This window comes from Apis laboriosa, unplaced genomic scaffold, assembly GCF_014066325.1.
Source record: "Apis laboriosa isolate Shangri-la unplaced genomic scaffold, ASM1406632v1 scaffold17_cov146, whole genome shotgun sequence".
Lineage (NCBI taxonomy): Eukaryota > Metazoa > Arthropoda > Insecta > Hymenoptera > Apidae > Apis > Apis laboriosa.
In genome coordinates, this window is record NW_025222181.1 from 793297 (window position 1) to 819873 (window position 26577).

General features: G+C 30.0%; 2 protein-coding genes across 5 annotated transcripts in view; one reads left to right on the forward strand and one right to left on the reverse strand.

Moving 5' to 3' along the window:
* The window catches only part of LOC122711698 (dedicator of cytokinesis protein 3), a 51417-nt gene that overhangs the window by 15709 nt on the left and 9131 nt on the right, over window positions 1-26577 (reverse strand). For 2 of the 4 annotated variants that reach the window (XM_043930707.1, XM_043930706.1), the window contains exons 2-4: window positions 19282-19365; window positions 18997-19190; window positions 17553-17701 (exon numbers count right to left, since the gene is read on the reverse strand). In XM_043930707.1, coding sequence (XP_043786642.1) covers window positions 17553-17701; window positions 18997-19190; window positions 19282-19365 — 427 coding nt within the window. The remainder of the gene's footprint in view (window positions 1-17552; window positions 17702-18996; window positions 19191-19281; window positions 19366-26577) is intronic. The other 2 variants (XM_043930708.1, XM_043930709.1) reach the window with 2 other exon arrangements.
* Window positions 490-16445, forward strand: LOC122711699 (innexin inx3). Its single transcript, XM_043930710.1, has 5 exons — window positions 490-1112; window positions 11233-11412; window positions 13589-14013; window positions 14242-14637; window positions 14922-16445. Exons 2-5 carry the CDS (start codon window positions 11250-11252, stop codon window positions 15126-15128), a joined length of 1191 nt encoding a protein of 396 aa, XP_043786645.1. The 5' UTR covers window positions 490-1112; window positions 11233-11249; the 3' UTR covers window positions 15129-16445.

Here is a 26577-nt window from a genome sequence, read left to right on the forward strand (position 1 = left end):
AGATGCTGTGGTTACGGTTGCTCTTTACAGACATATGATATGAATTGAAAATTTAAACTCGAATGAAGATATATTCAAAATCTAGAAAAGAGGATTCACATTTATTGCAATATTAAATCAAATCTATATAATATTTTTATAATAAATTGTATAAATATTTATTATTAAATATTCTATTATATCGTAATATATTTTAAAGTCAAATATTTAACGAAAATTATTCAAAATCAAATATTAGCAGTAAGAAAAGAATAACTGAAAAATATTCATAATTATTTATTATTATACAATTCCTTATCCTTTATTTATATTACAAAATATACATTACAAAATATAGATTATACATCAGAATAGATATTGTATAATATCTATAAACACACCCGGAAGGCAAATAGTTAAGAAAAGAAAAGAAGAGCAATGCAACCGATTCATGGTGAATCGTGGTGGCTGATTTTCAAAGGCAACTATACGCACCTGATAGAGTCGCCCCCACGCTTGAAACTCGGCGAAGCAACATGGCGGGGAGCAGTGGGGCCCACAACGAGTCTCTCGGTTCAGTTGCTGTTCGCACGCTGGGCCCCGTTGGTGTGTTACTCGGCCTTGTCTCAAGTTTCGAAACGATTTCCAAAATACCCGTTTACGCCAACTCACGCGACAACGAAAGTAAGAACAGCGCGGAGAGAAAGAGAGTAAGTTTGATGTATCGCATCAGACATTAACTCTCAAAACGACGCTATACGTCTTCATTATTCTTATTCCCCTTCCTTTTTTATCTCTCAATTTCGTCCTAGTACGTTAACAAGAATCGAAACAAATTCGAAACACGCGATTAACGGGAAAACGGTGACGCAGTGTAAGGTGTATAAGAATCGATAATTTTTCATTGAAATAAACCAGGAGAAAAAGAAGAAAGTTACGACTAAAGAAAGGTTTTGAGCAACGTCTTGCAGGAAGAAAAAAGTCAATCGGCCAATAAGCGCGAGCTTCCCGCGCTATTGGCTCGTGGGAAACAACCACGGAATCTGTCAGTACGGATTTTGTCAGTTTTCGGCCTGGATTATCGGAAAGAGCTTGCAAGCAATTATCGGAAAGAGAGTGCTGATTAAAAAAAGGTATTGTTCAAATAAAATTGCGATCGTTTTTTTTTTCTTATTATTATAAACTGGATAAAATTGGTGGTGGTAATGGATAAATTTGTCGAGAAATCTTCGAGCTCAAGATTTCACAACCTATCTGTTATATGTTCTTTATACGGAACAACTAACTCGATAATTTTTATCTCGCATGGAGAACGTTAAAAATGTCGAAAGATGATAGTTTTCAATGTAATCGTGACGCATCGAAAGCAACGAAACAAATGAATATAGCCTGAACATGATTCTCTGTTTATGTTTATGTATCAAATAGCATAAATTGAGTTGTACGGTGTAAGTATACACGACGACAATCATTCAAAACACAGTTAGTAATTTTCTTCGATGGCCACGTGTCGCTTGAACAAATTATTTTCCGCATAACCTACCCGGACTTATTAAGGCCGCTCAATCGACTCCAATTGTTCGAACGCGTCCTTTCAAAAGTTAATTACATATTATCGTCAAGATTGAACAATCATATATGCTTAATATAATAATATCGAAGTTCTCGAAATAGAAAAATAGAATATATAGAAATTAATTTTTATGAACAAAAATCATAAATAGTAAATATACTATTAATATTATTTGGAAATTTTAGACTTTTCCTGAATTTTCCATAATTATCTGTTGTTCCTCATTGATCGTTATTTACTGTGTTCTTTGAAATTTTATTCGATGGAGACAAAGACAGTTGATCTTGCAATAAAGAGACAGATTTATATTTTCAACAAACTTAAAGAAATTAAAAAAATTTATAAAATTATTTTAATTGTCCTTTCATATCATAAAAATATTTTTAAAAAATGCTTTCTTTTTATTAATAATAAACAATAAAAACAAAACAAATATCGTTTTTTATTAAATATAGAAGATATGTGTTAGAATCTGTTTATTTGTTTATTTTTATTATTATCTGTTTATTTTTAATTGCATAAAATAGTAAGATTCTTTGCATTCTTATTGGATGAATCTTAATAGTAAATTTTAAAATCTATAATGTCATTTATCGATATTTCTATTTAGTTTATACCATATGATTTAAATTTTTTTCTTTAGATATATTACATATAATAATTGTTAACAAATAAACTTGCTTTTTACTGCACAATCTTCAATTTAAAAATTTCTCAAAAAAGAATGTAAATGAAAATGAAATTCTTCGGAAAAATAAGTTTATTATTGTCAAGCTTAAATGTAACTGCAAGACCGGTCCTCGGCGATACGCTTCCCGATTTTACCGTAGATAAAATCCCGATAAAGAATGAAGAGGGTTTTGCATACAAAACCGTAGATATACGACATTATCTCTCCTCGAAACACCGGCGGTAAACCAGCGTCTGTATACATAGGAAATCCGAGTTTAATCACATTTTCGCTGAAACTTTGACAAAGATAATTCAGCTTCTCAAATATTGTTTCATGCAACAATCGAAACTTGGCGTAATTTCGTTTTTAAGTTTTAAATGAAATCGATCTTCTTACGAAAGGAATTTGTATTGATTCTTGGTGATACATTTGTTGCTAAAAATCAAATTATAATGAAAAAATTCCTATGATTTTTCGATCTTTCGAGACTTGACAGAAATTACCGGCAGAGAAACGGCTGTTAACCTCATTCAAAAGAGAGAAGAGAATGCGTGAAAGATATGCGCGGGATGTCTGGCCGTTTGTCGCAAAACTAGTTTATCCGGAATTTGAAACATCGAGAATCAAGAGAATCTTTTATCTTTTTCTCTGGTATCAAAATTATCTCTGCAACTTGAAATTTCAAATTTTATCGCAATGGAATATTTATAAATATTTAAGAACTAATTTAATATTTCATGAAAAATAAATTTTTTTTAAATATTTATAAAATATTGATGATAAAATCTGAAATATATCAATAATAAATTAAATATAATTAAATATCGTAAGTCCAAACTTTATTCCAAAATATTATATGCGGTTATAATTTACATGCACCTTATGTGTCAATATACGATTGAGCATTTATCAATGTAGCCTGTTCTTCCTATAGACCGACATGACGTGTATGAAATATAATATACGTATTGCGGTCAAAAGTCTCTTTCTTCTTTCTTCTTTCTATATTTTGATTGGTCATTCTCGGTTTCCAAAGAAGAGCATTCAACATATATGAATCATAAAGCTCATATTATGCATCATATTATGCATCTGAAATACCATTGATGCATCACTTGAACAAAGCAGATCATTTTATCTTAGAACGATATAATACCGTAGGCATTGTCTTCCGTTTCTCATTCTCGCTTCGTTTCAGGTCGCTGGTCAAGCATTTTCTTCAAGCTACTATTATCTTGATAGCAAAAATTACATCACGTTTATACGATATCGATCAAATAATCTGGCATTGAAAAATTCGTGATATATTTCGTCGATCGCGTAAATGTCTTTACGATTCAACGTCGAGATCTCGTTAATTGGGATGTTTTTTATCATCGCTATGAAATTGAGCTGGCATTCACCTTTCACTCGATGACGACAACGTGCGCCCTTCATTCCGACGATATTGTTCACTTGCATTAAGAAAGATATGCAATACACAAAGCATAGCGTAATCTTTTCACGCGATTCATCACAATTTAAATCTCGAAATATACATATGTATTACTAATATTAAGTCAGTAACGTCGTCGGATAGTCCTTGAACAATTTTACGGTACAAGATTTACGAAAGCATGGTCTACCTACGATTAACCTTTTGCAACAAATTATTCTCAATTAGAATATCCTAATTAACATTTGAAAAATTTTATCATTTTCTTTGTGATGTTGTTTTTATTAGAAAAAATAAGTTAACTAATTTCATATATAGATTTCTGTAAAACATTTTTTTCCTAATTTTAATTAAAAATTAAAGGACTGAATTTAAAATATTTCGCTATTTTATTGTTTATTTATTTTTATTATTGATTTCTATAACTTCAAATATTATGTTAAATTATCTTACATCAAAATATTTAAATTATAAAATATCAAATTTATTATTTGTTTTATAATTTATTATAAAGAAATATAATATTTTGATATTTTAATGAAAAAAAATTATTTTATTCTATCTATCTTCTTTTATTTTATCTCAAGTTTTCAAGACAAAACGACATCGATAAAAATAAGAGAATTACTAGAAAACTCGAATACACTGAAAAAGAGAAGTTCTTTAGACGACACGGCATGTTTACTGAGTAATTTCACGACTGAGAAGGTTCCCGTGTTTGCCATCAGGTCTACACGTCCAAGGATAGGTTCACGTACTTACACTTTGATACTTTTTTCCTTTTACTTCGTTACTATTCTCTTTACAAGTTGGATATACTATTGTCGAGAAAGCAATAGATGTCGCTTCTGACGAAGCAACGATGTTAATTCTAACCAACTGGAATTTTTCTCTAACGTTCAAAACCGGCGATCGATCGACGGTTTTATTCGTCGGTTTAAAGTTTCTAACTCGAGTGAATTTGATCGGACAATCGATAGATTTTAAAAGTTTCGAGCTGTGGTTACCGTAAACGTAAACGCAAGAGCTAACTGTAAATTCCCTTTCCGCGGGAAACCACTCAACTCGTCCTTAGATCATACCGAAAAAAACAATCACGTCTACGCAATGCAAGAAACTTGTTTCCCACCTTTAATTATTTCACTTGATATAATTGATAATGATTGATTTCGCTTCTAATTCCAAGTTATATACGAAGTGTCGAAAATTTTCTCTCAATATATAAATATAAATAATATAAATATAAATAAAAAAATTAAGGTTAAATGATTTAATTTGTTAAAAATGCCACGGATAATTTCTCTTAATCGTTTTTGATGGACATCGTCGTTATTTCGACTATAAAAATTAAAAATTGGGGAAAAATCAATAATTTTTACAATAATTAACTTAAAAACAAATTTATGAGAGCGATACATCATCCATTTTACAATTGTAAAATACTGATTTTCATCAAAATCGTATAAAATTGAAAAACAAATAAAATAAATAACATTCTCATACAAAAGCTTTTATAATTAAATTAGAGAAATTCCGTTATAGCTTAAATGTGACTCAACGCCTACAGCGCATACAATTTCACCGTCATTTATGATTCACATTATAATATATTCACAAAATAATTTCTCTAAATTACTTCTCAAAATTATATATTAACAAAATTTAAATTTATTCATTAAAATAAAATATTTGAAGAAAAGAAAATAAATTTAAAAAATATAATTAAACATTCTTTAATAATCTAATTTAATAATCTAACGATAGGCTGCTTCAGAATTAATAACGAAAGAAAGTGACAGATAGGGAGATATTTGCATAATGGATAATGATTTTTACCATGGATATCAAGAATATTCGTTGGATATCAAGATTGCTGTAACTGTGGACTAATTTCATCTCATTCCAGGTTATTTTCCGGTAGGGAGGAACGTAATTAATTAAGGTTGGCGATCTTTGCCTGCTATTCGAGTTGATAAAAATGTATGAGGATTCCCGCGGATTGCTACCTCTCTGGAACTTCAATAAACATTTAATAAAGTTTTCTCACAGGCAGGGCACGCAGCTCTCTCGACTGTAGAATAAATTACAGGAGCATTCACAAGAACACTAACCCGACTAAATGCCAGCCGGCATGTTTCATAACCTCACTTTTCTGGCCTATAGTACTATTCTCTCGATTCCGTCCCAATGGACAAAGACTGTTTGTTTCTTAGACGTTTTCATGTCGATGAAATCGAATCCGATTCTAATTTCGATTCTGACTCGAGCTACGACCGCGTATAAATTACACCCACTGGCAAACGTACGAATCAATTTATCTCTGCGTGAGAAACATTCCGATAAAAAGGAACGGCGAACAATGACGGCAGCGCGATGCAAACGTGGATAACTCGCCGAATGTTTCGTTCCTTGTGGTCGAAGATTGAAACCGAAGATAAAAACGATTGTGTCGAGATATGAATTCTAAAATTCGGCTCGATTCCCAAAAAAACTGCATATGAAAACATTATAACTACGATACGAGTACAAGGATAATTTTCAACTTTGAAATTGTGAATCGAATTTGGCTCAAGTATATGTTGACACGTTTGATCACTTTTTTTCGCGCATTTACAAATAGACTAAAATGCTATAGTATAAGGAAAAGAATTTGCAAGGTATGGGTGTTGGTTCCTTTCCGTGAAGTTGCTTTTGCATCATCCGTGTGTACGTCATCGTGTAAGAATATGCGAAATAGGAAACCGACGTTTAGCGAAACAATACCGAGAAGCAATTCTATTTAATTGGAGAAATTTTCGAGATCGTTTTTCTCTATCATTAAGATAGATAGTGTATTTATGAACTTCGACGGTGGTAACTTTTCAATTCGTGCTCGGCATTACCCTTCATTAAGCTCACCATACGATCGTATAAATCACGTTTCACGGCAATTATCGATTCTCGTGTTTGGTATCGCGCATAAATTCTGCGCAAATTAGGAATACTCGATATAGACGATACTCTCGATACGAGAGCCGAAGAATCGTTATTTCGTCGCGTGTGTTCAATTTGTATTAGAAAAAAGCGAATAATAGTTTGAAAATATTTATACTATTTTCACTCTTTTATTTTTCAAAATGTATTGAATTTTTTTTTAAATTTTACACATCTTTAAGGTTTATCTTTTAGAGAATCCATATAAATTTTTTAAAGATCAAAAAAACATTTTAATTTATTTATCCTAACAAGATTGATTTGAAATAAAATTATGAAACTTTAAATTTTTCAGATATAATAGATATTTTAATTTACCATATATTTTTAAAATCTTTAATATTTTCTTAAAATAATACAATAAATATGAATCTCTGAACGTATATGATTGAGTATATAATCGAAATTGAACAAGATTAACCGGCTTTAGTGATATTTCACCGAATAAGGAGTGGACCATGCATGGATCCCAAACCTGTTTCCTCGACCCGTAATCCGATAACAACGATTCATATGCAGTGTACACGAAACTACTCGTTGCGGTTACAAAAGTCGCGCTGAAAAATCAACGTCTTGTGGTTACTTCGGATTCCGATCCATTCTTTTAGTTTCAAACATAACGCTTGTCGATTATCACTTAGACAAAAGCCGCCAATTCATAAGAAATATGTTACACAGAAAGATATTTCACGAAGAATTCGATGATATTAAAAAAAAATTTGGAATTTATTTAAAATTTAAGAATTTTTTAAACATTAAAAAAATAGAAATAATTAGAAAATTTTTTTAATATTTATAGATGATTAAAAAAGTATTATTCTATGTGTTACACAAATATATGATCATTTTCTTTCAGAATACATTATCACAATATTTCTATTGCGAATCGAAATTTATAGAGTAATTCTTTCAACTTTCAAAAACAGATTTTGATGTAGGAATGAAAATCACTAGCTGAATGTGTGTGTGTGTGTGTGTGTGTGTATCGAATGAAACAGATGTGTGTGATAGAATATCGATTGTGGCTGAAGAACGATTCTGAGAATGCACATGGAGATTGTAATATGTAAGTGCATAGTGCCACGTGTTACGTATTAACATGAAACGATTGAAAGAGAGAAAAGTAAGTCAAGAGAAAGATATTAAGATGAATGCTAGTACGAATGAATATTCGAGTAAATTAAATGAATTGATTATTTCGTATTACATTTTACACACAGAAGAATTTAAAGGAAAATAATTTCTATAATAACATTATAGTAACCTTAATAATCATTTACCATGAAATATTTATGTCGTTAGAATATTACAAATCACAGTTGTTTTTGTAGTTTCTAGAAAATTACCTTCAAGAAATTTTATGTCAATAAGTTTATATATCATATAGATATTTTTTTTTGAACAATGGTTAGTATTCGAATAGATGACTAATTATTTAATGCCATATTATTGATGATTTGAAATCCATTTTAAACTATAAATTTCAAATTAATAATCGATAGCAAAGAAATTTTTATTTCTCGAATCATCGATAAAAATAAAAAAATATTAAAATAAACAAAGTATTAAGGAATAAGAAATTTATTGATACATCTGATGAATCCGTTGCGATTATTGGAGACGTTGGCGGTAGAAAGCGTTGCGTTTTTCTCGTGTCGTCAGCATGTCCACTCTCGGCAAGCTTCCCCTTCTCCCGTTTCACGAGAAACAGCCGAGCAACTGGTTTGACTTGTATGTTCGTTAACCGAGAGAAGGTTTCGAAGAAGCGTGAAGAAGGAATTGTAAAACCGTTGTCGCGAAAATACGATTCTGCGCGGTCAAACTCGGCTTGAATGTGTGCGATTTACATACGTGTAGAACACGTGATTAGAATTATTGAAAAAAGTAGAAAAACTTTGAACGGACTGTTAGATGAAAAATAGATAAAGTATGTATATGTAAAAAAATAAAAAACATAAGAATAGAAGGAATAATTGAAAAATACGAGAAAGGCTTATAGAAGGATATTGAAGGATATTGAAGGATATGGAAGGACATGGAAGGACATGGAAGGACAGTCCTGTAAAAATTATAGATATAATTTTAAGTCATCCGTCACGTTGAAACGATCGTACCGCAGATAAGATCGTTTGAAATTACATACGATCCCTTGCTGACGTGCGCGTGCGCTTATGCGATCATTTACAAACGCTTTCAAACGTATGGAAACATTAGAAAGAAATTTCGAAATATAACTCTAATAAGCTCGTAACTTTATCGTTAACCACATTTATCTTGTACTAATGGTTCAACTTTACGATTTGTTTTAATGTAATAATTTTTTGTGTTAAAAAATGTTCGTGTATATATATATATATATATATATATATATAAAGACAATCATAAAATTTGATAGTCAGAGAAAAAGTAATTCACTGTACATATCTATGGTACTGTGGCAATTCTGTACGCTTGCGAATTGACCCTTTGCAACGGCACGTGTCTCGTCTGCTATCAATTAATTAACTAATAAACATCCTACGTCGACTCCACGAGCTATTTCAGTGCAACGGACACGATGATCTTTGGGAACGTTTTTAAAAATAGTCTTATTTTAAACTTTAACTAATTGCCCTCGTAAATTACACAAGATATAGACGAATCTCGTTATTCAAGTAACGAGAAATTTTTTTAAATTTATTAAAACGCATCGTTCAAAGAAAAAAAGAAAATTAAAATTCAGCATATCGAATTTCTTTCACAACTTTCGTTGTTCGAAAAAAAGAAAAAACGATTGTTCGTTGGAAATGTCGCATTGAGTTTGAAAGGGCAATGGCTTCGAACGACCGCGATAGAAATGGCGGTCGTTTCTCGTCGAATCGAGTCGCCGTTACATACTCGGCGTAGTGCTCAAAGCCCACAGTTTGACGCGCATTAAATAACACGTTTTTCGCGCGTTTTTCGTCTCACTGGTAAAAAGGGAGAATCTACTCGAGGTGACGACAATGCCAAACGAAAAATCCAACTAGTCGATAGCCATGGTCGTTCTTAGTCTCGAGCGAGCTTTTGTTTTCCGCCAGAGAACAATCCACAGTCTGGAGAGCGTGCTGTGACGATTCTTTATGTATATCGATCCTTCGCGTACATCTGCCGTTTCCGGTTGTGACAACCTTTCTACTCTGCGAACGAGTTCTTTGATTGACGAAACAGGACGAAACTTGGTTGATATTGTCGCTTTCCAATCCTTATATTCGATCAATATCATCCGCGTTTCATCTTTTTTCTCTTTCTTTTATCTTCTTTTTTTTTTGTTCCTTCATTTGTAATAACAATTCTCAATCTTTTTATAAATCTATACTGCTAAATTAAAATTCTAATATCATTTAACATATTTTGTACCAGTCAAAAGTTTGGAATTATTAAAGTATTCTGCAAAATTTAAAAATTAAAAAAAAATAAATAAATAAATTTAAGATTTTATATTAAAAAATCTTTTTATGAAAAATTTATCGAAATAAATAAAATATCAAAAATAAAATTCAAATTAATAACACTAAAAATAAAAAAAAATGATTTCAAACATAAAAATATTTTCATTAATTTCTGAGATAACTTGCAATAATCGTACATATAATATTTTTATAATTTTAAAATTTTTATACAATATATTGCACAAATTATTCAATTATTATTAAATCTTTCATTGCTCTTTCTATTACTAGAATTATTGATTTATAATTTTCAAAACTCATACAATTCACTTTTAATTTAAAAATATACTATAGAATTTATATCATATCATTTTTTCTTTCCTTGCACTATTCAATGGTAATACTTCGATAAAAGCTATTCTTAATCTCGAAACCGCACAAGATATACATATATAGATATATAACAGGTAACGATTATTAAGTTATGGCATTTCTCGTAATTTTCCATACGATGAAATTTGTTAAGTCTATTATTAAGGTTAATTGCATGGATATCACGTCGAGGGCGTCGACACTCTAACCGATTAAAAAGTCAAGATACACACGGTGCATTATTAAGTATCACGCGAGCCCAAAGACGTTGATGTTTTCTGTTCATTCGTTTCTAAGAGTATTGACTCACCAACATGTAACTGATTTACACAACAAGAATGTAAATGCTCGAATGCTGATGGTCATATCGATGATAAATCGCGATTCAATTTCGATTACTATACTGTTGCAATTAATTTGTCTCGAACATTCAGATCTTTTTGAGTTCGAGATTTTTTTATCGAGATAAAAGATTCTTAACCAAATTAACGTAAATTTAATTTTTACGATTATCAATATCGATAATATATGTACATAATCATTGTCGTCGAGATAAATGATCTTTAATTAGATTAATATAACTTTGATTTTCGTTATATCGATATTGATATGTATAAATATGGACGCGAAATTATCGCATTCTTCGAGATGAAGTCTTTAATCAGATTAACGTAACTTCGATCTTTACGATTATCGATATCGACATATGGGTAAAAAATATATTATGCGCGCGCAATATCGCCGTGTCCATAACCTCTTTGAACAACGACATCACCGGCAATCGTGAATGACGAGTATGTCTTTTGATTGTTTCCAGGAATACGGTAATCGACAATGGCGGTATTCGGATTGGTCTCGGCTGTGGCCGGGTTCGTCAAGGTACGGTACTTAGTGGACAAGGCAGTCATCGATAACATGGTGTTCAGGGCGCACTACAGGATTACCTCCGCGATCCTGTTTGCCTGTTGTATTCTCGTTTGTGCTAATAATCTAATAGGTAAGCAGCCGCGATCAGTTTGTTCTTTTTTTTTCACGACTAATTGCAAGAAAATTCAAAAAAATATTTCTGCTATTTTACAGAATGCTTACTCTTACATATACGTCAATCAAAAAAATTTTTATTATTATATTATCTTTATAAAGAAATTCATCTAACTTGAAAATTCTGATTTTAAAAATCAGATTTTAAAATTCTGTTATTCTTTAATCAGAATCCTGAAAGATCATAGAATCAAAAATTTATTAATCAATAATTTATTTTTTTTAAAAATTATATGAATCATAAAATCAAAGAATCTATAAATAAAAAATTAGATCTAAAAAATCAATTTAAGTAATATTAATCTTTTTCTTTTAAAAGATTATTTTTATAGGAAAATTTGTATAATATTTTATTTATATATATATATATATGAAAAACTTTTTTTCCTTAATTCATGAGTGAAAAATAACATTTTTATATTTTTATTTTTTTAAATAAAAAGAACTCAAGAAATTCCTTGAATATGGTAATAAATAAGTAATAATTAAATATATAATTCACCAGACGTATGAAAAAATATTATTGAATCTCATAGTACAAAAGTAAATTTGAATAAATGAACTAAAGCCTCATTCAAATTAGTCGTTAATAAATTTAAATTTTGTTTAAAATCAAACTTAACTTAAAATAATAGTTATCAGAAATAGCATTGAAGATGATAATATTTGTTGGAATGTTTATAATAATGTATTATTCAATCATTTTTATAACTCATTTTTCAAAATTTTTCATTTTTAATTTAGATTAATTAATATTTCAATATCATATATTTGTCAGCTTTCTCAAAATCATATAAATCTACTACTCTAAATATATTATTTTAAATCAAAGAAAATTGAAAGAATATTAATTTTATTCAAAAGGATATTTCTAATCAAGTCAAATAACAGATTCACATTTATAATGTAATTTTAAGTTTTAGGAAATATATAAGCTATTTAAAGTCAAGTTAATTGATGACTGAGAATGAGCGTTTAAACTTAAAAGCATATTTCAAATCAAATAAATAACAGGTTCATATTGGTAAAACAGTTTTCTTGAATTTGAATAACTTGACTGATCTGAAGGAGGCTCAGAATCAAAATTCGTAACATATATAAATGCAGGGATATTAATAAAGACGAATGTTTTAAAGATTCAAGGTAAATCACTTAAATTTTCTTCTACGATTGTTTATTCTTATTTCTTATAATCACTCGTAAGTGAATTAAGGAAGAAACTTGATCCTCTTATTTCTCATATGGGAGAAATGACAACGGGTCAGAGATCAACTGGCGGTTGCATAAACGCAGTGCGCAGGCGTCACGATACGCATCGTGTAGGGTGCGCAGACGGTTGTGATTGAAAGTCGTGCACTACGGTGTTCCATTTCGAGGACACACGTGCTTATTTATCGGTAGATACAGCACGGGTTACAGCTGTTCGTCATCCGTATGACGAGATTTCCAAACTAAATTCCTGACAATCACAGCGCATTATCTGGTCATTTAACTAGCAACCTATCAGGGGCCGCGCACGATGCACCATTAACGATTTGCACATGTGTCGCGGTTCCTTTTCCATCCTGTATTCACCGTTCAATGTTCTCTCGTTAATAGACAAGGGAAGGGAATCTCTGGTTGCATAATTTTACGCGCAATTGCACTTATAATCAAATGGATAACACGTGGCCGTTAATCTAACGAGGTCATTCGCAATTTGAGAATTTATGTCACTGTGTTGATTCTTTATTATAATCTTTCTATTCAACATTGACATTGTTGAAAATTTTATTTTATTTATTTAAAGATTTTTTATCTGACATCAGAAATAATCTTGCTTGAAATTCAGCTTGAATTTGAACTTTGGGATTAGTCGGAAAAACTTGTGATTGGGCAAAATCTCGATATGTAATGTATAATTCTTACATTTCTATTTCCAATAATACTAAATAATAATATTATATTAATGAATGTTAGATGATATGAAAAGAATTTTTCTAGCCAAAGATTTTTATATTTAAAAGATATTATTGCGCAACTGTTTATGCTCAAAAAATTAACAAAGCGGAAATTTTTTTAACTTTTTATCATAATGCGAAGCTTTTAAAAAAAAGTCAAAATATCAAGAATAACGAATAATACACTTGCAGGTGATCCGATAAACTGCCTGAGTGATGGAGGGGTGCCGGAGAATGTGATAAACACATACTGTTGGATCACGTACACGTTCACATTACCACACAACAATGCAAAACCGGTGGGCACTCATGTGGCTCACCCTGGGCTCGGCGGTGACATTGGGGAAAAGAGGTATCACTCCTACTATCAGTGGGTGCCCTTCATGCTCTTCTTCCAAGGTATTCTATTCTACATGCCCCATTGGATATGGAAGCAGTGGGAAGAGGGCAAGGTCAGAATGATATCCGAGGGCATGAGGGGAGCTCTGCTCGATAACAAGCCCGAGCGACAGGCAAAGTCCCAACGGTTAGCTAAATACATCTCCGACACGTTGCACCTGCACAATACTTACGCGGCTGGATACTTCTTCTGCGAGGCCCTCAACTTTGTTAACGTGGTAAGTGTACCGTATCGAGGATAAAAGGTTCTTCCTCTTTTTTTTACGAGAACGAAAAAATTAGGGACTTTAACAATGTGGGCTGAACATTTAAATTTCAGAAGATAAGATTTTTATTTATTTATTCTCATCAAAAGGTTAATAAAAAATTTTGTGTCATATTACTTGGTTGTAAAAAGAAACAAGAGATGATTGTTTCAAAATCATGTTTAAATTTAATTATTCCAGGTTGGAAATATATTTTTCATCGACACATTTCTCGGTGGTGCATTTCTATCCTACGGTACGGATGTACTCAAGTTCAGCAATATGAATCAAGAGCAACGCAGCGATCCTATGGTAGAAGTGTTCCCGCGAGTCACCAAGTGTACGTTCCATAAATTCGGTGCTTCTGGAACCATTCAAAAGTTCGATGCTCTCTGCGTACTTGCCCTGAACATTCTCAATGAAAAGATCTACATCTTCCTTTGGTTCTGGTTCATCATTTTAGCGGTATTATCAGGTATCGCTCTGCTTTATAGCATGGCGGTGGTGTTATTGCCCAGTACACGAGAAACCATTCTAAGAAAACGATTCAAATTTGGCACACCTGCTGGTGTTAGTGCTCTCATTAGAGAAACACAGGTAATTAGGTTGTTCAGCCATTTATCAAAATTACAAAAGGAGGATACATTAGGACCAACGAGATTTTAAATTAAATGCATAGTGTAATGATTATTATAAAAAGTTATTTTCGAACAAAATTAAATTTTCATTTATCTTGTCAAGTTTGAAAGAGTTAGAAAAAGATGAGATAACAAAAATTGCAAAACTATTTCTCGATTGTAATAACCGATTTCGAGAGTAATCATAATCCGTGACATGTTTCGTGACAAAAACGTATTCATTATATCAATGTAAATTTTCAGGTCGGCGACTTCCTGTTGCTTCATCTATTAGGACAGAACATGAATATAATGATGTTCAACGAAGTGTTAGACGAGCTATGTCGTCAGTTGAATCTCGGATCGACAAGTGGAGCATCACCAACATCAGTGCCATCAGCGCCCAGCACCCTCGAGATGTCACCCATCTATCCCGAGATCGAGAAATACGCGAAAGATACCGAGATTTAATTTCTTACATCCTATGATCTTATTTCTGCCTTTTATTTTGCATTGTGATAATGCCGAAGATGTCTTTTCTGACATCTTCGGTTTTTTTTTCTGAAACGTTTGTGCTATTGACAGTTGTAAAAAAAAAAAAAAAAAAAAAAAGAGTACATGATATGTTTAATCACACGGGCACACGGCAGAAACGAGATCTTGCCGCCATTTATTTTCCAACAAATGTATCAACGTACAGATAAAACTTGCCGTCCGGAAGATATATAGTAATTAAATTAATTTGCCATAACACGTATTATAAATCTGTCATTGTGACCGTGTTTTATACTATCTATAGCACAAACCAATGTTAGATTATCAAACGAATATGTAATGTAAACGATACGCGATGCTTTCGGCTCGACACGTGTATAATCGTTCAATTCTGTTAAATTATAGGAAGCCGAATTTCACACGCACAAGTGTTCGTCGATTATCTCTAATATTGCGTAACGTTCGTATTCGCTATAGTAACAGATTGCGTCGTCGAGGCGTGCAACAATAACACCCGTGAATGATCGCTATGGAATTTCAAACGGCGCGCGAACGCGGTCAATTCTTTTTTCCAACGAAAATCAATCGTTACGCGTAAATGTTTGCATCGATCGTGTTCCTGGATTCCTATTTGCGTTACACGTGCACATTCCTTTTACATTAATTTGTTGTGTGTATCGTGATGAAATAAGTGCCTTTTAGGAAGTGTGTTAAGTTGCGTTTGATGTTTCATTTGTCTTTTGATCGCTGATAGAGATACTGCAATATTATTCGTTAATAATACCGACAAGTTATATTAGGGCTACTTTCGATTCGTATTGTTTGTACGAAAAACAAGAACGGAAAGATCGTGGTATTGAACAAATTATTATTTTGAAATAAGCATAGAAAAGAGACTGTATAAGTTTTTCTAGAAATAATAAAAATAAATACGAAGATCTTCAAAGATTCAAATGGTCAAAAGAGCATTATATTTTTTACATATTTTTATATTTAATTATAAAGATATTCAATGCATAGAATTTATGCAGTCTTTATTTCAAAAATATATTCTGTTCTATGTAACCTATATGAATGCAGTAGATAAGAACAAGCATTTGTTCTTCAACGTTTAGATATCTTTCTTTTGTATCTGCGTATGACTGGTGCAATTACCGTAACAAAGTTAGCGTGAATAATTTTATATTTTAAAAGGTTATATATCAAATTTTGTTAAATTTACATATAGGGGCATTCCCAAATTATTCAAAGCAATGTTTATCAATGATTTTCTATAAAAAAGTTAAGGGTATATATGTAAATACATATACAATATATATAGAATCGACTTAAAAATAAGTATATAATTTGAATATTTGAATTTATTCAATTTTGATGGGATATACCATCGAGTTTATGTTTAATTTTTATGTTATACGCTTCTACTTACAAATGAAATTGTATAAAAAATTTAAATCTGACAAATTAGAAATTATATGTCGATGAATGATTCTTAGAAATATTTGATATATTTTCATTATCAATGTTACGAATGCTTCGTTAAAGGAACTTTCAGCTTCAATGTTGGCGTTCGTTGAATATTCCATATTAAATAATTCTATGTTAAAAGAATGAGTACATAGTTCCCCGAAACGAAGCATAATAACGCTGACATATATTTGCAACGGATCGTTGTTCAATGCTCACATTTATTTTCACTCGCTATCTATTTCTCGATTTGTTCACGAGAATAATATAATGCTGCCGATAAGTATATGCAATGATAATAACTTTATGACTATATATATATATATATATATATAAGTTTATCATAGTTGGTGAAGTATGTTACATTGCTACTCTTAGTCGCGTTTCAAGTGATAGATTATATTAGATATTTAAGTTAAACAAGACAGATGTGCCTTTTTCTATAGTATATTAAATATTTTAGCGTTAGAAACTCATCAATATTAAGTCATGTTTATATAAATGCTCATTTGTAACGATTGCCGCCGAAGTCAGTGCTAAGACTGCCAACATCTTGCAACGTTAGATGTAACGGGAGCAAATAGAGAAATATAACAAACAAATTGTAGAATAAAGATATACTCTTTCTATACGATACAATATGTATCAGCGTTTCTTGTTACTTGTTTCATAAAAGCGGTCGAACAGTATTACCAACCGAGACCGTGCCATGGTAATTTCTACTAGTGACATTTCTCAGCGAGTTAAACTCGAAGCAAGTAATGATAAGAGGAAGTTCGTAATTGTTCAATAAATTCCATTAAGTATACAGTTGAAATTGGTGAGATAAATGCGGTATTTCACTTTCGATTGTGCACCGACTCACTTGGATATGTATACTATTACCAATGCTCATTTATCATTCGCAATTTCGAACTTTCAATTCAAACTTACCGATTTCCCCAGTCCACTTTGTTGATTATTCGCAACTTGAGCTCCCGTGTTTGATCGGTGGTAAGAGTACCGGCCAAAAGTTGACGCCGCCATTCCAGCAATTCCCGCATTACTTTGCGCAATGTGTTGAATTTGTAGGTCTCCCTTTCCTGATTCAATTTTAGCAAAAATATTTATAATTAGCGGAAAAATATGTTCATCAATTTCGTGCAAATTTGGAAAAAAGTTTCAATATATAAAAAAAAAAATAATTATCGAAATATTTTTGATAATTCCAATAATTGATTTTTATTGATCTTCATTTTTTCAAATCAAAATTTTCTTTATCCGAAAGAATTTGAAAAATATGAATTTCTCATAAGAATAATATGATAGTAATATAATAATAATTTATTTAAACAAATTATTTTTGAAATGTTTTATTCGAATTTCAGTTTAAAAAGTTTTGAAATGTTATTTAAATTTATATAGATTTTTTTAAAGATTTTTATTCATTAAATTGTGTGTACAATAAATAATTTCAATTTATGTTTTTTTTAGTAATTCTAAAAATATTTACGAAAAATTAGAAACATATGTGAAATTTAGAATCACATTAGAGCATATATTTGTTATTCTATTAAAATTTGTTAATTAAAATTTCATTGACATATTGATGAAATTTTGATCAAATATATAACATTGTTTTGCATTCTCATTATAGGTTAAAATTGAAATTGGTCAATATATGAAACAAAATCTATATTAGAAATTTTGTTTTAAAAATAATAAAAAAAAATGAAATTTTAATTAATAAAAAAGCAAAATAAAAAAGATTTCTTCATTGCGTTATTATTGTCTCACCAATACGAATCTTGAAATAAAAAGTTTTGATGTGTCAAATTTCTCGTTTAACAGGAAATTTCGCCAGTAATAGAGATAAAGCACATGCATTTAATGAATCGTTAATGTAAAAGAGACAATTTGATATCAATAAATTATCTCGATACTTTGTACATATATTTTTTAATACTATTTTTGAAAATAAATATTAAAAATGTATCAACTTGCCCCAGTCTCCTTTACATGATATGGAAAAAACCATGCTACAAATGTGATCTCATGCATATATCGTGATTTTCTCTCTGTTCTCGATCTCGTACTAAATAAGAATCTTGCGAGTCTGAACGACTGGTTTGCTTAGTAACATTTCCATTATGTTCAGAACGCATTATCGCAAAATAGAACGCTCGATTTGGTCAAGAATTCGTTCTTCGAACGAGATATTCGTGCATGAAGTTTTCATTCTCTTTCAAGAGTGCATTTTTCATAACGTGAAAGTATGTCGCAACATAACAGCTGGATTTATTATCGTGAAACGACGAACTGTTTGTCCGTTGTCACGAAAAAAAGATGGAGGGGGAAACATTGTACTCGAGAGCAGTAAGGTGGCGCTCTCACTCACCACATAGAGCCTCTTCCATATTCCGCCCCATTCTCGAAGCACGAGGGTGACTTCTCGTACTACCGGATCCTCCAGAGGTATCACCGACTCAAACAAGCCCTCATTCTCGATTTTACATGGTTTCAGATGGACGTATGTGCTGGGAAAGATTCCCTTGACTGCGCGATTCTTGATCGAAAAACCTCTATACCAGCCTACAAACCATCGATCGATTCTAACCTTTCGTACAAGTTTAGTAAACGATACGCGGAATCACGCATTTGTAAACGATTCGTGTCACTTTACCTGCGCATTCCTCCAGAATCTGCACCGTTTCTCCAATTTCCAAAGGGAGACCATATCGCGTGTCTCTCCGCCAATTGTAAATGGCTGTGGAAAAGATAAAATAATTTTGGATTAAGTGATATACTACTCTTAATTGTTTTTTTAGAAATATTACGTATCTACTAAAATTGAGAAATGAATAAATAAGAAACGAATATATCAAATTCATCAAACAAAGTTAGGTTAACAAAACGTTTAATTAATTTCAACTAAAATATCTATTCTTTTTTCATCTAAGTGTATGTAAACTCGGCATCGAAGAAATCTTAATAAAAAAAAATCTTTTCATTGACAAGTATATAATGAAAATTATACAAAATAAAATTTTTTTTATCGCATGTGATCTTTTTTTTCTCGTGATAATTAATTTGAAGTTTCTTATCTTGATTGTCACCATTCAACATACTATCTATACTATCATACATCTATCTCATTTCTTTTAATATCTACTTTCTACTTTATCGAGTTGTACTTCAATCAATTTCTGAGAGGAAAAGCAATCCTGCTCATTTAAATTCTCCTTGAATGTAATCGAGCACTATTGTATATTGTATACAATGTGAGTCCTCTTAAACAACATAACTGATGCCACAGCTAAATCTCTCTCTTTCTCTCTCTCTTTCTCTCTTTCTCCCTCTTTCTCCGCGTATCGATCGCGTCGCACACCGTGCAAATATTATGATTCGCGGCGCAGATGGCCCGTTGGGAAGGAAACTAAATCTCCTCGATTTGACATGCTCATCATTTCAGAGGACGAGAGAGATTGAAAACGAACCTTGAAACCTTGACCCGCATATTAACAATTCGTAAAAATGATACGACAAGATTTCTTAAATCAATGAAATTTTTCTAAATTCTTTATGAAATTTGAAATTCTTTATCAACAATTGCATTATGATATATAACGAATATTTTTGAAGCAGTATGCAAGCAATAAGATTATAAAATTATAAAATACAGTTTTATAATAATGATACATCTTTTCGTCTCACTGTTACGTCGTCCATAAATCGATGTTTTAATCTTTTTCTTCAATGATTATCGCAATACAGACGAAACTTTTGATGATAATATAATATTACGAAAGAAAAGGCGAACTTGACGTTCTTTTTTCTTACGCTTGCGTGACCCAGGCCCATAAAACATAGCAGATAAACATGTTAAGCTAATTCCTCGAAGAGTGGAAAAGGCGTAGGAGATTTCGAAAGATGAAGAAGCTCTTAAAGGAAAAGGGCACGGGCGGAAAGAGAATCGGCGCGTGGCCTTTCGTGGAAGTGTCAGGCCTCGATAAACGAACTCCGGGGCACCGGATACGCGTGACGTTGCACGCACGACGAGCCAGTTTCCGGTCCTTCGGCGGAGAAACGCACGCGAGACGCATCTGAATGAGCGCGTCTCTAGCCTCTGGTTCGCGTGGAATCGTACACGCATTTACGATTCGACGACGACCGGCCGCGGAATGTGTGTTATGCGTATTCGCTCGCTCCATGCTTCGGAATAATACGCGCGAATATCTACATGTATCGATCTATTTATTTTTTCTATTTTCTCTTTATTTCAACATATCTTAGTTCGAATTATAAATAAATAAACTTAATAAAATGTTATCGTTTTTATATATTACTTAGTTATTAACTTTAGTATTTAACGCATAACAAAGCATATATTTGAATATCTTTTTTAATTCTTATATTTATATTTATATTAAGATTTTTGCCATTATATATCTAAAAAGATATCTAAATTAATATTTAGAGGATTTTTAATTATCCATCTTTGTGGATAAATATGCATAAAAATAATATTCAATATGATAAAATAGCGATAAATAAAACATTCGTGATGTACGAATCGAATGAATAAGATATAGAAAAATGATATTTCCACGAAAAGACTAATCATATTTCAAAAAGTGTAAAGTCGAAAAGATGATTCGACATCCTTGAACTTCGTATAGTTATTCGTAAATAAAAAATGTAGAAATTCAGCATTTTTATTTGAACTGAAAATATTTGCGAATAATTCTAAAATATATAAATAATAATTCTAAAATAATTCTTACTTTAAAAATAAATCATTTTAAAATGATATAAATAATAAAAATAAATCATTTTAAAATGATTTATTTATTAGACAAAAGCAAAATGATTCTTGGAAATAAAAATACGCAAAAAAAACGTCTTTATCAAATAAAATAAAAAATATTAAAATACATTTTTACTCAAATAACATTATTTAAAATAATGTAATGCAACAAGTAAAAATAAAAATTTCATCTCAATAATTATTTGAATAAGAATTTATCTCGATAACACTTTAATCCTGATATGTTTCCGATTATGTCTCGTTTTCGACTAGAAAAATAAAGAGATATATAAACCTTCATTTGAAGATAAGATATAACAAGAAAAAAAAATATGACACGATCTCTTTTATTTAAATTCCCTCGAATATTTATTATGCAAAAAAATCGAATCCAAAAAACTGTAAAGTTCTAATGAAAGATGCCTTTTTCCCATGATATGAAAATGTGTTGAAAACAATGTGTTCGATAAATACACACGTATAGACATAGCCATGAGATGGGAAAAAAACGAGAATTTTTTTTTTTTTTTTCAGCCTTCTCTTCCAAGCCAAGAGACACTTGAACAAAGGGAGAAATGCCGGAACCTTCGTATCGAAAGTCCCTTTCCCAAATGGTTTCCCCTGCGCCAGTTTTCCCGGGGAATTAAATCGATAACTCCCGCTCTCCCATGTAAAACCTTCCCCCATTCTCACTCTGTGTGTGTGTGTGTGTGTGTTGCGATGAGGAAATTACTCTCTTTCTACCCTTGGTTCGCCGGCGTGGAGATGGCTGATAATTCTGGGACACCCTCTATATCGAGAAACTCTATATTGGATCGTTGGAAGGTCAACTCGAGGATAAATATAAAATTATATTTGATGATGAAGATAGTTATTATTAGATGTATGAAAAAAACTGAATTTTTGTTTATTTTGAAAAGTATGAAATATGGGCGAGCATATTTTTTTTTTTTTTTTTACAATTTTCTATAATCAATATAATATATCAATTTTTTCATCTCTATATTTTCCAATGACGAAGATGATGATTTTTAACGGTGTTGAAACAGTGTCTTTTAAATGAATATGAGAACAATAATCTTCAAAAACGTGAACGAGAATAATTAATAGAAATTTTGAATGTAAAATATATACAATATTAAAATTTTGTTTGTATAAATGATAATATATAAATGATAATTTATTTATCGCGTAAATTACAAATTGCGGTATAATTTTCACGAAATCGAAGAGAAATGTGAATGGAGGAAAGAGCGTTTAGAGACGACCGGAAAGGGTTAAATAACGAAGAGGAAAGGAAGTGAAGGCGAAAGAATAGTAAAACGGTCAGTAAATATCGCGGTAGACGAACACGTGCGTGCATGCGTGCATAAATGAATAAGTAAACGAGATCAAAGACCGATATTTGCTAAATGATCGTAGTTTATCATCGATATCGTTATGCGATATTTATTTTCGTATTATCAGAAAATATTGCGTATCGATCATATAAGGTGATTATGATTATTATATTTAATCCACTGAATTTTTCTACTTTTTTTTTACTTCTTCATTATAATGGCAAAAGAAAATGTAACATGTATGTATTTGTTGCTCTGTTTTTAATTATATTAAATATGTAATAAATATAATAATTATTGAGTCCCTTATTTATTTGGGGATTACAAATATACTGTTATTAATTGCTATTTATATTTTATCAAATCATGTTATTGTTCAATTTATAATATATATTTTTGCAAAAAATTTACCAATTAATTAATATTTTGTGCAAGATAAATTATAGAATTGGAAAAAAAATATTTATAATTTATAATTTATAAATATTTATAATTTATATTTATAATTTATAAATATTTTATAAAAAAAAAGTTGATAATTAATTTAACACGCTGTAAGAAAAAAAATATCGAAAACCGTCGCTGATCTAATAGTTTCTCGAATGAGATTTTTTTTTTTTACGTAAATAACAAAGGGCAAGAAATAGTGATTTTCAGATCGCCCTATACATTCGAACACACACGTGGTGAACTAAGGCGTGTCAAAACGCTTGGGGTGAGATGAGGATAAGGGGCTGTAATACTTTTGGGGTGACCAGCCTACGAGCACTGGGAACAAAAGTAGGGAACAGACCTGGAAGAAACCGTAAACAATGACATCTGAAATCGTTCTATGGCCTGGTGCCGATCGAACATCACCCTCGTCATCTTTCCATACTAGATTCGCTTTTATAAAGATGAACAGTTGTCCCTTTTTTCCGAGACAAAGAATGCCATTCAAAAATTTCAATTTCTGATAATTCATGAAATTAAATCGAACATATGTATGTATTAAATGTAATGTTTAATTTTATTCATTTTTTCTTTATAATAATAATAGTAATAGTAAATGATGATAATAATAATGAAACGATAATTACTTTTTAAAAAAATAAATGAATTCATATTTTAAAATAATATTTCTTAATTATTTTTAAATTGTAACTATCTTTTGTAATATTTTAATAATAATTTAATAATAATAATTTAATAATTTAATATAAGATAAGGAAAATTCAAAACATGCGTTATAACTAATTATAAAGCACTGAAATAAAAAAAATAGAGAAACATAGAAAATAAATTGATACAAAATTTATACAATCATATAAAATATGGTATACATCGTATTTACCTTTTTGTAAATACACAATATTGAATTTTTGATAACAATTAAAAAAATTAATATGTAATAATTTAGAATAATATATAAGCAATATTTTTGAAGTTAAGTGTATTATAAAATAATGATTGAAGCATATTTTTCTTGTTTCGCTGTAAATTTTCAATAAAAAATTGATAAAAAATTGAAATAAAAATGATTAAAAAAAGTTATGTTTCGTATATGTTATACATATATTTTTTAAAACATCTAGTAATCAAATTTATAATTCAAACAAAACTTACTATCACTTACATTGATATTATCCGCCATTTATGTGACCAAAACAATAGTATGATGTTATGTCAATAGGGGGCATATTATTCATTTTTTCCCCTATAAGACAATACCATAAATATAAAAAAATTATAAAATATACATATAAAATATACATATAATTAAAGAAATAGATATAGATATATGCAGAGAATGTCATTCATGTAGAGAAATAATAGAATAGAGCAACAGAATGCAAATTATGTAGACATAACAATAGCAATAGTTGTGTACCAAGCATTCGCGTTCCAACATCAACTAATCAAGAAATCATACTACAGTATGATAAAACATATTGGAAAACTTTATTGAAATAGTACAACACATATAAATAAAATTTGTAGATTTATATTATCCGCTTAAATTCAATATGACAATAAATAATATAAAGGTATCTAGAAATGATGATTATTATTTGTACTATTCAATTCCATAGCATTAAATATTTATTAAACACATGCATATGTTTATATCAAAAAATAACACATAATATACATGCAAAACCATTTATTATAATCGGGATCCGATTTCAATTTCATTTATTTAAAATAAAAATATGGTTGTTGCTATGTTCTTTTTTTATATGCATGATTTATCTTTTAAGATTATAAGACTTGATTTCTCTTTTCAAAAAGAGATTTTTCTTTTAAAGATTCAAAATTATAAATATTCAAATTAAATAATATTTAAGAAATAATTATTTCAAATAAAATGAAACAAAATGAAATGAAATAAAAAAAGGAATAAAAAAAATTATGTTTCTGGTTTTGTTTTTTAGTTATATATATGAAAACCATTTTTAGTTATATATATGAAAATTGAAAAAAATAGTCCTTATATAAATAGTCCTTGAATGTAAGGTAGTTTAAATAGCGAGTAAACAGCAGGAAATATGTATATATATCAATTTTCAAATCATAATTTTCAATATCATAATATTCTTTTCCTAAAGTTATGTAAGATAAGATTTGTATGTAATTAAATTTAAATTAATTGTAACAAGTTCTATAAGTAACAAACTAAATTAATTGTAACAAATTTACAAGTTTTAACTAGAAAATGATATTTTAATTTTTTCCACTCTAGAGAGGTTAAAAAGAAAAGAGGTTAAGAATGGACGGTAATTATGATAGATATAAACTTGTAAAAACTAATTTTTTTTTAGTGAATTTCTTTCATTAAAATAATTAATTTAAAAAAAACATGCAGATTAAATTAAATTAAATTAATTTATAAAAATTTATCTTTTTTTAATAAATTTCTTTAATCAGTGATTGAACAGACAGGTATAAAAGAGATACATAAAAAATATTGAAAATTGAGAGATAAGGAAAGTCAAAGAATCGTTAAAAAATCGTTGGAAAAATTTGAGGTAATCGATATACGAATGTTCCTGTTCCCAAAAATTCTTCGAACTATGTATTTCACGACTCGAGAGATATTCTACTACGCATTAAAGGAAGGCATCGATAAAGTTTTCCGAGATTTTTCACTACGATAATTTCGAAGCTGAATCAGGTATACGATTTCTACAATTCACTGAATCGTTCAAGAAAAATATTGTCTTCAAAAAATAGTGTATATTTTGAATAAAAAATTTTATTTTATTTATCATATCTTTAAGCATGACTATGCTTGAGAATAAAGTTAGGTTAGAAAGCATTTAGTACATTCAATTCAAATGATTACATAAAATAATTGCTGAAGAAACAAATAAAATGACAAATATTATTCAAAGTGATATTTGACTATTGAAATAAAGAAACTGATAAAAATATATAAGTTTGAACATGTTTTGTCACAGAATTCGGCACAAAAATATATATTTAATGAACTTTTAAATCGTAAATTTATTTACTTATAAGTTATTTTTCTTCTTCAGAATTCTAAAATAAAATATAATGACCAAAATTTCCATAATCCTAGATATATTAAAGAAACAACAACACAGAAAAAGAAAATACAACAAACAATAATATTTGAATATGACTATTGTCCGAGACTATGCCTAAACATACCTAGAGAAATAGATTTCTGAAGATTGGTATTATCTGATTCTGATTTAGATGCTATATATGTATTAGGATAAAAATGAGATATAAATAGACAAAATGATATAATATAATAACAGTACACAATTAGGTTATTTTTAATTTTATTGTTTCTTTTATCATTGATCAATTAACAAGATTTATG

Coding starts and splice junctions, on each gene's coding strand:
- LOC122711699 (XM_043930710.1), top strand. CDS start 11,250: ATGGCGGTATTCGGATTGGTCTCGGCTGTGGCCGGGTTCGTCAAGGTA. Junction 11,413..13,588: donor TTGTGCTAATAATCTAATAG/GTAAGCAGCCGC, acceptor ATACACTTGCAG/GTGATCCGATAAACTGCCTG. Junction 14,638..14,921: donor CTCTCATTAGAGAAACACAG/GTAATTAGGTTG, acceptor GTAAATTTTCAG/GTCGGCGACTTCCTGTTGCT.